The sequence below is a fragment of the Chrysochloris asiatica genome, unplaced genomic scaffold (genome assembly GCF_000296735.1).
Source record: "Chrysochloris asiatica unplaced genomic scaffold, ChrAsi1.0 scaffold00096, whole genome shotgun sequence".
NCBI lineage: Eukaryota > Metazoa > Chordata > Mammalia > Afrosoricida > Chrysochloridae > Chrysochloris > Chrysochloris asiatica.
In genome coordinates this window covers 5,256,449-5,267,604 of record NW_006408614.1, presented here as the reverse complement: position 1 = coordinate 5,267,604, position 11,156 = coordinate 5,256,449, and the positions used below count along the sequence as shown (strand labels likewise).

The 11,156-nt window shown below is 48.4% G+C and overlaps 1 protein-coding gene across 1 annotated transcript in view; it reads left to right on the top strand.

Annotated features, from left to right (window-relative positions):
• The window catches only part of USP40 (ubiquitin specific peptidase 40), a 93,873-nt gene that overhangs the window by 81,931 nt on the left and 786 nt on the right, over positions 1-11,156 (top strand). The window contains exons 24-31 of the mRNA XM_006866764.1: positions 1,185-1,321; positions 1,685-1,707; positions 1,802-1,869; positions 2,751-2,869; positions 3,295-3,360; positions 4,887-5,097; positions 5,273-5,368; positions 10,569-10,663. Of these exons, the coding sequence (XP_006866826.1) occupies positions 1,185-1,321; positions 1,685-1,707; positions 1,802-1,869; positions 2,751-2,869; positions 3,295-3,360; positions 4,887-5,097; positions 5,273-5,368; positions 10,569-10,663 (815 nt within the window). The remainder of the gene's footprint in view (positions 1-1,184; positions 1,322-1,684; positions 1,708-1,801; positions 1,870-2,750; positions 2,870-3,294; positions 3,361-4,886; positions 5,098-5,272; positions 5,369-10,568; positions 10,664-11,156) is intronic.

Below are 11,156 nucleotides of genomic sequence, written 5' to 3'. Positions count from 1 at the left end.
AGGCTGTAAATCTTTACGGGAGCAGAAAGCCTCATCTTTCTCCCGCGGAACAGCTGGTAGTTTCGAACTGCTGACCGTGAGGTTCGCAGCCCGATTCATATAGTACTAAATATAAATCCTTCCTAAGATAGATTTCTAAATGAAATTACTAAGTCAAAGGATATAAACTTTTTCACGACTTGAAGCTATAAATTGCCAAATGGTTCTCCAGATTTGTGCTCCTGCCTACTGTTGTTAGGATGGCTTTATAGGATGGCATTCGGGTTGTTTTAATGTGGAGAGATAGCCCACAATCCCAGTCCTCAGACAGACATGTGCCCTGATCAGTAAATGCACGTAACACCAAAGACTCGGAAATGAATCACATGTGCACAAACATGCGCACGCGTGCACACACACACACACACACACACACACACACACACCACACCACACCTCCCTGCCCCTGTTCTTCCCAGAGGAGCCACCCACCATTAACTTACTCCTGAGAACAAATGATGTGGAAATCTGTGCACATCCTCTTCAGCGTTGACTTCTGGGGACCCTATTTATTGTGCACACGGTTTTGTTGGTGTTTGCCTCCCTGAGTGTACCTTGGCCATCTCTCCATATCAGCCCATGCAACAGACCCATCTCATTTTTCTTCCCGTGATTTCATAGAATTCTCTTGTATTTTGTGCCTGGATCTTGGCGGTTTTGCGTAGGTGACACTCATGGTAAGGAACCTTCATGGTACGGTGGCTAAGTGCTCAGTTGCCAACCAAAAGGCAGTGGTTCAAACTTGCCTTTGGAGAAAGATGCGACAGTCTGCTTTGATAAAGATTTGCAATCTTGGGGAATCTGTTGGGCAGTTCTCTCTCTTCTGTAAGGTGGTTGTGAGTCAGAAGGAACTCAAATGGGGTGTTTTGCCGTTTTTTAACAGTTAGGTTACAAAATACTAAGTGTATAAAAAGTTGTGCTTCTAAAAATACATACGTTTCCTTCCCAACTCAGGCAAAGAACATCTCAGCCCTAGTCATCCCAAAGTCTGATTCTTGTGATTTTAAACACATGAAAAAAGTAGACTGTACGAGCAGTTAATATATTGTCTAAAGGGAACAGCGATGGACAGGTCAAGAGCTCTTGGTTGTCAACAATGTGGAGGTGGGAAGGAGGTTTACTTTTCTGTCCCTCCCATCGTTCAGGGTTTTCTGAAGATCCCCATCTGGTGGTACCAGCCTTGGGACCCCTCAGGACACCACCAGATTCTTGAAGACCTGCCGAGCTCTGCCACCACGCAGGATGGCGCCTGGAGGACTGCGTCCAGTCCAGGTGCGAGGGGGTTGGACATGCCATGGCCAGCAGAGCACCTGCTTCCGCTGTGGGGCACGGAAATGCCTGTGGTCACGTGAAAGGTTGCCAGTGGGAATCTGGTCCTCCTTGGTACGACAGCGTCCTGTTTGATACAGTGGTTTTCCCTCAGAAGGCGCCGTGTCTCCTGTTGTTTTCCTTCCTATATTGTCACTGTTGAGGGACACATGGTTCAGAAATGAGAAATAAATACAGCTAAGGCTTTTTTCAAACATTGCAAGGAGCCCTGGTTAAGCATTGGGCTACTGCCCGATAGCTCGGCGATTCAAACCCTCCAGCGTCTCCACAGAAGGAAGGTTCCACCGGCTGCTCCCATGAAGACTAACAGCCTCAGAAACCCCGTGGAGCCGTCCCAGGGTGTCTGTGAGTCACAAGCAACTGGACAGGAGTGGCCTTTCCTACGTGGCTTTCTGTCTCCCTGAAGGTGTTCCTGAGCCTGTGCACACAGAAGCCTCCCTCCACTACCTGGGAGACGTGGACATCTCTGAGGACGCGGCCTTGGCAGAGCTGAAGGCTCAGGTCAGACCCCTTTTCCCGTCGGTGTTGGTGCTGAGGTGGCTTCTCCCTCACTTGCAGTCTGTTCTGATAGTGGCACTAGTTAGGTGTTATGTTCAGGGCTGAGTACGCATCAGGCAGCTGCCCAGCAGCCTTCCCACCCCACACAGACAGGCCTGCCGTCCTCCATGGGACTCCATCCCCAGGCACCTGCTGCTTATGTTCATGTAGGGGTTTTAGGGAAACGTGGTTGGTGGAAGCATTTGTAAAGTGCTCACTGCCCCCTTGATTCACATTGTGTTGTGTCGTTGTGGTGATCCACGCATTACATGTCTGTGTTTACCAATTCCCTGTCAGGACTGTTTTCTTAGGGAAATGGGAAGGCTGTATTCTCAGGACGAGTCCCCACATGCACACACAGCCCAGAATGGTCGTGAAGTGGAGGAAGGTGCATTGGGTTGAAAGATACAAAATTCCTATTTTTAAAGTCAAAAAAGGATGAATAATGACATCATCATACAGCTGAAACCTAACCAGCACACAGCGATTTGGGCCCAGCACTTGGATCCAAAGAGAGGTTTCAGCCTCCAGGTGAATTCCTCTTAGCAGAGCAAGAACGGACAGAGGGTCAACTCAAGGGCCTTCCCTTTCACTAACAGTGCTCTGCTCGTGACACGAGCTCACAGGAAGGCGCTCTGGGCTGCGCGTTAGACATCGAACCTGCGTGGCTCTGAGATGGCCTTCAGTGGACAGGAAGGCAGGGTCACTGAGAGCTAGGCCGCTGCAGAGACAAGGCCTGTGACTTGCACACAGCCCCCTTTCGCTGTGTTCCTCTCTGTATCACGGCGTGGGGCTTGCAGAACGCTGCTTAGACTCATTGGGGAAATGTCTGCTGCTTCTTCTAGGCCATGACCTTGCCCTCTTTCTCAGAGTTTGCCGTTCCATCCCCAACCTTCCTCCGAGCCTGGACCGTGGAAGGCAGACGCCCGGGCAGGCTCCTCCGGAGTAACCAGCTGCAGCTCAGGTGGGCTCCTTCCCCCACAGGGCTGCGGGCCGGAGACGAGGCAGGCTGAAGGGAAAAGAGTTGTTTGAGTTGGATACTAACGCAAAGTGTTTGAGATACAACGTTTGTTGTTGTGAAGAGCTGTCAGTTCTGACTTGTAGTGACCTTGTGGTTACCATTCCAGTGCTAATCCTACAACCCCATTTAATTATCGGTTAAATTTGGGAAAATGTCAGTTTACCGTATTAAATATAAAGGTAGCTTGTGTTTGTTTTCCTGTCCTAGATACCATGAATGAAATGTTTCATGCTCTTAGGAGGTATCCAGAAAATAATCTTTAGCTTAAGAAGAAACCATAAAATTGGTCAAAAGAAGGAAGAAAAAAACTTTAAGAGGACTTGTCAGTGATACATCCCTGAATCTTGTTCCTCTTCTTGAACCATCAGGGAATGCAGACTTGGAAGGAGAGCTGAGGTCTGTCTGGAGCGTCTTCAGAGGGAAGAGCACTTGGGGTAAGACGTGCTTATTCACACGTCCCAACAGCCCACTGTCCCCCAAAACGTCCACGACTGAATCTAGAGGCTCATCTGTTGGTCACTACTACTGAGTGGGCGGGCAGCTTAAGACAGACAGACTGCTTTAGAAAGATGTCTGTATGTCCTGTGCCTCGGGCTTGGCGCTCTGTCCCAGAGAGAGACGCAGAGCGAACGGACAGCAAGCGTTTTCCAGCCTTATCCACACGTACATATTGAGCCCAGAATCGTCTGGGGAGTGCACACCACATGCTTCTTCTCACACTTACAGCTGCACTTGAGTGGTGGTCTGCTCCCGCCCCTCCTTGACTCACACTCGTGCCACCTGACAGATGACTGACACATTCGCATTTGACCATCTGTCTGCCGCCACTGTCCACCGCTGCCCCTGCATGAGTCCAGCAGTGCCTCGTGCATGAAGCCCCTGGGCGCTGCAGTCTGCAGTCAGCCCACAGAGCTTTTCAGCCATTGTTTGCTGACTCGAGGAGCACCCGCCCACCCACCTATTCTCTGCTTTCCTCACTCCTGGAGATCTTAACAAACCCTTCTGAGTGGTCTCACCAACTATTCAGATTCTACTAGCTGGGAGACCCTCCCTGGCACCCTGCTCTGAGAGCACTCCCAAACCTGTCCAAGCTTCACTTCATCCTGAGGGCTTCATAAAATCATCATGTTGGCCGGACTTGTATTTCTGAGGGTAGTTTCTCAGAAGGGGGATTCCTGGACCCCGGATAGTGTCGGTGTTTTAAAGCTCATAAAGTAGTGCATCTTTCCTTTCCAGATAAGTTGCATGAATTTGTGTCACACAAGCATCTCATACCTGCGTTGAATACGGTCATGGTTTAAGGGTTTGCTTAGCTGACAAGCCTGGTTATTCTGCTATTTCCCTCAGGCCTTTGGGTGAGCAGTTCTCGAAGGTTTTGAAGCCATTTGTACTTTGTATGTGTACAGATGGTTTCATATGTTTGCCTTTTAATCCAGTGACAGCTAGGAGAAACGTAACCCTACTTTCTGTGGGCGCTTTATATAATAACAGCACTGGCCTCACATTTGTTGTTAGCAGTGTCCTGCTGAAGCACATACTGTGCACCTCGTAGCCCACACACGCACGTGCATACGCAAGCACACAGATATACAGTCATACAGACACACGGATGTATATAGACACACAGTTAATATGCTCATACAGACACAGATATACACATTCATACATACACACAGATATATATACACACAGAGACACACACAAACACAGATACACACACTCAATCAGATACACGATACACTCATGCAGATACACACTCAGACACACAAACACTCAGACAGATACACACATGCTCATTCAGATACATACACTCATGCAGATACACACATGCTCATATACTGATACATGCTGAGATACACACTCACATACACACACGCACACTCATACAGGCAGACACATGCACAGTTATTGTGAGGTGTCCGTTTTGCTGACCTAGCCCCGGCGGGCTCTCCTCTCACAGCCCCCAGGACTTGGTGCTCCGGGCCCAGCTGCGCCTCCCAGGTGAGAGGACCTACTCGCTGCCGGTGGACGTGGTGTGGGACACAGCCCGAGGCTGCACTGCGGCCTCCCTGAGGCAGAGAGTGGCTGACATCTACTCGCTCCCCGTGGAGAAGGTTGACATGGCCAAACACTTTCCTGAGAAGTTTGAGTGGATCCCGATCTCGAGCTGGGTAAAGTCTGGGGCCTTCTAAAAACTGACGCGGGGGCTGGGGAGGAACAGTTCGCAGGGACATGCAAGTGGAAAAGTGCAATTCTGTGGCCTGGAAATGTCCTGTCAGAGGGAATTCATTTAGTAAGAATTTGAGATTGAGTTTTTTCTTATGGAAGGTGTTTGATTTTTGACAGAACCAGCAAATTTCCAAGAGGAGAAAGAAGAAAAAGCAGGATAATTTGCAGGGGGCACCTTATTACCTGAAAGACGGCGATACGATTGGTGTCAAGGTAAACATTTACCCCAAACCTAGCACTTGGGCAGGATACCAGGCTCCGGGCGCGTTGTATAGAGGTGCGGTGGGTTTTCAAAGTTCCATGGCACAGATAGTCCCTATTTTATACAGATTATCTCCGAGAACGGGAGAGGGGGAACCAGGCCCATCATGGGAAAGGGAAGAATGGTGTTGGTCCCTTTCATGTAAACGCAATATTAGAAACGATCACAAATGACACCCAACCGTGTATTGTAAGCAGTAGTACTGTGGGACAACTTGGAGACGTAGCCAAGGAGTGCAGAACGTCCAGAATGGATTCCTGTTGTAACCCATGCACATGCACTATGACTTGACAGATCTGAATTCTGTGTTGATTCATGATGTATAAAAAGAACTGGGAGCAGTGGCGTATAGAGGGGACTCCCCCCATATCCCCCAGAAGCAGCATCACGACACAGGATGATCCACCGCAGGCTGTCAACCACATGAGACCCCCAAATGAGGATTCCCTGTACCACCCCTTCTCTTCAACATTGGGCTAAATGATGAAGCCACTGTAACAGGATTCCTTCACCCCCAAAATAAAAGAAGAAAAAATTTTAAGGGACTATATAAAAGTATTTCACAGATGCAGTTTTTCTACAAAACAGAAGCATGTGACTGAAGACACACATTAGGTCTGTTGGATTGGGGAGCTCAGCATGGTTCTAAGTTCAGCCCACAAAAGCCCACCCGGTGCCTGGACCTATGAGCGTCCTGTCAGCCATCCTGGAGACCGTGACCACAGTGTTTCTCAGCGGTCTTCCAGAAAGGGCCATACCGGGAGCTCCCCCAAAGTTGTCAGTCTCATCCATTCCACTGGGAAGCCAGAGAGCTTAGTACAGACAGAGAACTAGACCAGTGGATCTGGAACGAGGTCCCAGACACAGAATGACACGGACACTGGACATGATTTGTAGAGACGTCACACATGGTTCCATGAATAAAGAGTGCTAAGAGAATTGGTTTATCTGTCTAGAAAAAATAGTATTCATAATTTTTACTGAATTTGTACAGGGGTCTCCAATTGGATATAAGCTTCCTGCCTTAGTAAATTATCTATATGGCTCACACAGATCAATTGAAGCTAATTAAAGACATATAGGCAAGGAAAGCAATCTTTTCAACCATTAGTATAAATTTAAATAGGAAAATATCTATGATTAAGCCCAGAAAATTTTTCCTTAAAAAGCCGAGTCATAAATAAAGAGGTGGATACATATGACACATTAAAATGTTTTTGTTCCTCCAAAAAAGCCATAGGAGAAAGTGGGGACAGTCACAGGCAGAGAGAACCCAAGTAGCCCTGTGACTGCCCAGCATACACGAAGATCCTCTAGCCAGTCACTGCCCAGTCCAGTAAAGATGGCCAGAGCCCCCCACCGTTCACAGAGGAGCGCCCCTTGTGATCAGAGAGTGGGAGAACCGTCCTGTACTGCACAGCCACTCAGAGAACAGCATGGTGGGGTGTGGTAAAGGGTCCCCCTACCCTCAGACACCTTCAGCAAAGGAGCCATCGAAGCCCTGCTCGTAGCATCTCACTGGAAAGGGCCTGCATGTGGGGACAGCGGGCAGGTGAACAGTCAGCACGTCTGACAGCGAATCTTAGTGTTGCAGTGAAACTCACCCCACACTTATTACATAAAGTGTGAAGCCAGTGAAAAGGCTCCGCAGTCCTGAGGGTCCCTTTCCTGTGTGAGGAGAGATGAAGGTGAGAACCCGCCCTCCCACTGCTCTGGAGGTGATTACAACTCATAGCGACCCTGGGTTGCTAAGTGCCGTTGTTCTGACTCAGAACTTTTCATGTGTGTGTGTATTTATATGTTGTTAAGTGCCATGGAGTTGGTCCCAACTCATAGCAACCCTGTATTCGGATTTCCGGACAACATGTGCAAGGGCAACTTAAGAAGACAAAGTGTTATAGTGAAATGTGCACGTACATACCTGGGGTTAGAGAACCCAAAGAGAAAAACACGCTCAGCATTGCTCAAGCTGAAAGAATTCACACTTTGATGTGCAGCATTGAGGAGTCTGTGGTAAAGGATAAGCACTTGACTGCAAGTTTGGTGGTTCAGACCCATCTGCTCCTTGGAAACCCTATACAGTGTCGCTGTGAGTCCGAACTGACTCAGTGGCACTTAAAACCAGCAAGAAATGGCAAAGTGGAGGGTCAGCTAAGAAGAGGAAGACCCCCAACGAAATAGATGGGCACAGTGGCAGCAGCAGTGGATGCAAGTGTAGCAATGGTTGTGCAGTTGGTGCAGGACTAGGCACCTAACAACAACAACAACAACATGGGCAAAGTGCTGACTGACACAGAAAGCATCAAAAGGTGGAGGAGATACGGAGAGTAACTGGACCAAAAAGGAGCCGTCAGTGTTCAGTCGTTTCCAAGAGGAGCAGATGATCAAAGACCAATGGTCCTGAAGGCCGAAGTCCAAGGTGCACTGAAGGCATTGGCAAAGAACAGTGCTCTTGGAATTGATGGAATACGATTTGATGCCAAAATGGTGAAATCTTTCAACAATTGGCTAAAGCACTGGGAATCACTAACTCATCTGTGCCAAGAAATTCAGAAGACAGCGAGCTGGCCAGCTGCTTGGAAGAGATCCGTAACTGTGTCCATTCCAAAGAGGTGATCCACTGGAATGTGGAAATCATCAAACAGTATCATTAATACCACATGAAAGTGGAATTTTACTAAGCACAATTCAGAACAGTTGGCAGAAATTCAGGCAGAATTCAGAAGCGATGTGGACTAAGGTACATCATTGCTGTTGTCAGCTAGATCTTGGCTGGAAACAGACAATACCACAAAGATGGGGAGACTGAATGGTTTAAAATTAGGAAAGGTGTGTGTGGCAGGAACTGTGGGTTAATGAGCTGGACTGCAAAGTCGGTTTGAGCCGCAGTCAGTAGTTCAAACCCATGAGCTGTCCCTTGGAAACCCTATACAGGGTCGCTATGGGTTGGAACCGACTCAATGGCACTTAACAACAACATTCAAACTGTGCTGAGCACATAATCTGAGAAGCTGGATTATATGAAGAAGAATGTGGCATTAGGATTGGAGGGAAGACTTACTGCCTGTGATACACAGATGATACAACCTTGCTTGCTAGAAGGGAATAGGACTTAAAGTACTTTTACTAATGAAGCCCAAAGACCACAACCTTCAATATGGATTGTACTTCAATGTAAAGAAAACAAAACTCCTCACAACTGGACCAATAAATAACATCACCATAAATGGAGAAAAACGTAAAGTCGTCAAGATAATTACTTTTTCTTGGATCGCAGTCAACACTCATGGAAGCAGCAGTCAAGAAATCAAGGGATGTAATGCACTGGGCAGATCTGCACAAGACGTCATAAAAGTATTAAAGAGCAAAGGTATCAGTCTGAGGACTAAGGTGCACCTGATCCAAGCCATGATACTTTCAGCAACTTCACATGCATGTCAAAGTTGGACAGTTGGTTACGAATCAGGCTGCGAACCTCAAGGTCAAGCAGTTCGAAACTACCAGCTGTTCCAATGGAGAAAGATGAGGCTTTCTACTCCTGAAGCGTAGTGGTTACGAATCGGGCTGCGAACCTTAAGGTCAGCGGTTCGAAACTACCAGCCGCTCCGCGGGAGAAAGATGAGGCTTTCTACTCCCGTAAAGATTTACACCCTCGGAAACCCTGTACAGGGTCGCTATGGGTCGGACCCGACTCGATGGCACTTAACAACAACAACAAAAGATTTACAGCCTCAGAAACCCTGTACAGGATCACTATGAGTTGGTTCCAACTCCTCCACGGCACATAACCACCACCACCACCATCGAAGAATTGATTCATTTGCGTTGTGGTGTTGGAGGAGAATATTGAAAGTATCATGGACTGCCAAAAGAACAAATCAATCTGTGTTGGAAGAAGCACAGCCAGGGTGCTCCTTGGAGGACAGGATTGCGAGACTTCATCTCTCATACTTTGGACATGTTGTCAGGAAGGACCAGTCCCTGGAGAAGGATGTTATTCTTGGTAAAGTGGAGGATCAGTGAAAGAGAGGAAAAGAGGAAGACACACCACCACCACCACCACCACCTCGCCCCCAGTGAGATGGATTGGCACTGTGGTAAAAGTCGATGCTACAGCACCTAACAACAACAGGGTTTTCACAGGAGCAGCTGGTGGTTTTGAATTGCTGACCTTGCGGTTAGCAGTCCGGTGCTCATTACACAACATCACACCAGGTAAAACTGCCCCATTGGGTTTCAGAGATTGTAGAAGACACCCTCATCTTTCCCCTAGAGCAGCTAGTGGGTTCAAACTGCTGACTTTGTGGTTAGCAGCCCAGTGCATGACCCACCATGCCACCAGGACTGTTTGAAGATGAGAATAGTCTAGTCGCCCCACGTCTAGAGGTGGGGGACCTCAGAAGCCTCGACAAGTCTCTTAGAGGTATGGGGAGCAGTGTGGTGTGTGCCAAGCTTCCCCAGTGGCCACCTGGCTCCTCCTGGCAGCCTGTGCAGCAGCCGTGTTAGATGGGGAGCAGGAGGCACTGGGGTGTCCTGTGTTCCGCCTTCCTGTCTATTCAGTGCTTTACCATTTTTGTAACTCTAGTTTTCAGGACTTGCAGCTTATCACCCACAATCTGTTAGAATTGAAAGTATAATATTTGTTATGATACTGTTTGTAAGCTAGAGAGGAGAAAACCACCCTACATTCAGTTCTTCCATCAGTACCTGTGTCACCGAAAGGCCATGTACCTAAGGCCCCTCTCCTTCTGGTGGAACCTGGCGAGCCCTCAGAGCTGTGGGACTCAGCTGCCTCCTCAGCCCATTTTCTGTGGGACATGCCTGTGGGCTTTCCCTGAAGCGCCAGGGAAGTCTGAAGGAATACGTAGAAGCAGGACTGGTAGCTGCGTCCCATCAGGTGACGTGGGGTCTGTGCACTCCTATAGTCTGCAGTGCTCCAGGCTGAGAACTCATGCCCCTCATGACTGTGCTCCTGTCCACGGTACATTTGTTTTTATCAAGTTCTAGAATGTTCTGTGCTTGCTCTTAGTGGTTAATCTAGCCTGTATAAATTTGAAAATATCTCTTTGTTAATTCAGGTAATTTCTTAAATATATTTTAACTATACACTAAAAAAGACGTCTGAAAATGCCTCATTTTTTTTTGAAATAGAATCTACTGGCTGAAGATGATGATGACTTCAGTACGGTCAGAGATGATCTGGGGAAAGAGAAGCAGAGACAACTTGCTCTGGGAAAAAAGAAAAGGTAATTAGGCTTCTCAGGAGCCCACCCCTGACCACTTCCATCCAGAGCGTCCTCGGGGGGTGCTCAGCATTCTTCTTGCTCTTGCTTGAAACTGTGGAGGAAGGCCAGGAACTGGGGTTCGCTAGAGCTATTCCCCAGCCCCAGGGAGCTCTCCTGCCGACAACTTCTGTCTGGTCCTTAGAGCGCCTCCTAGTGGAACTTCTGCTGACACGTGCAAGGAAGATGTAGACCCTCCAGCTGTGTCCCAGGCTCGTTCTCTCCCCTCGGGAAGCTCGTTCTCTCAGGCAGCTCACCTGCATCCCTCCTCAGCTTCGTCCCATTTTCTGGGGCTCGTCTTTCAGATACCAGCACCCTCAGGTCTCCATTTATCTAAGCAGATAGCCACCCCCATTCTACTTCCAAGTTCCCCTCCTTCCCTGGCTCCGGGTGCAAGGAACCCTTCTCTCTGTCGTCCATCCCTGCAGTTCCACACACACTCCTTCCACCTCCCGGC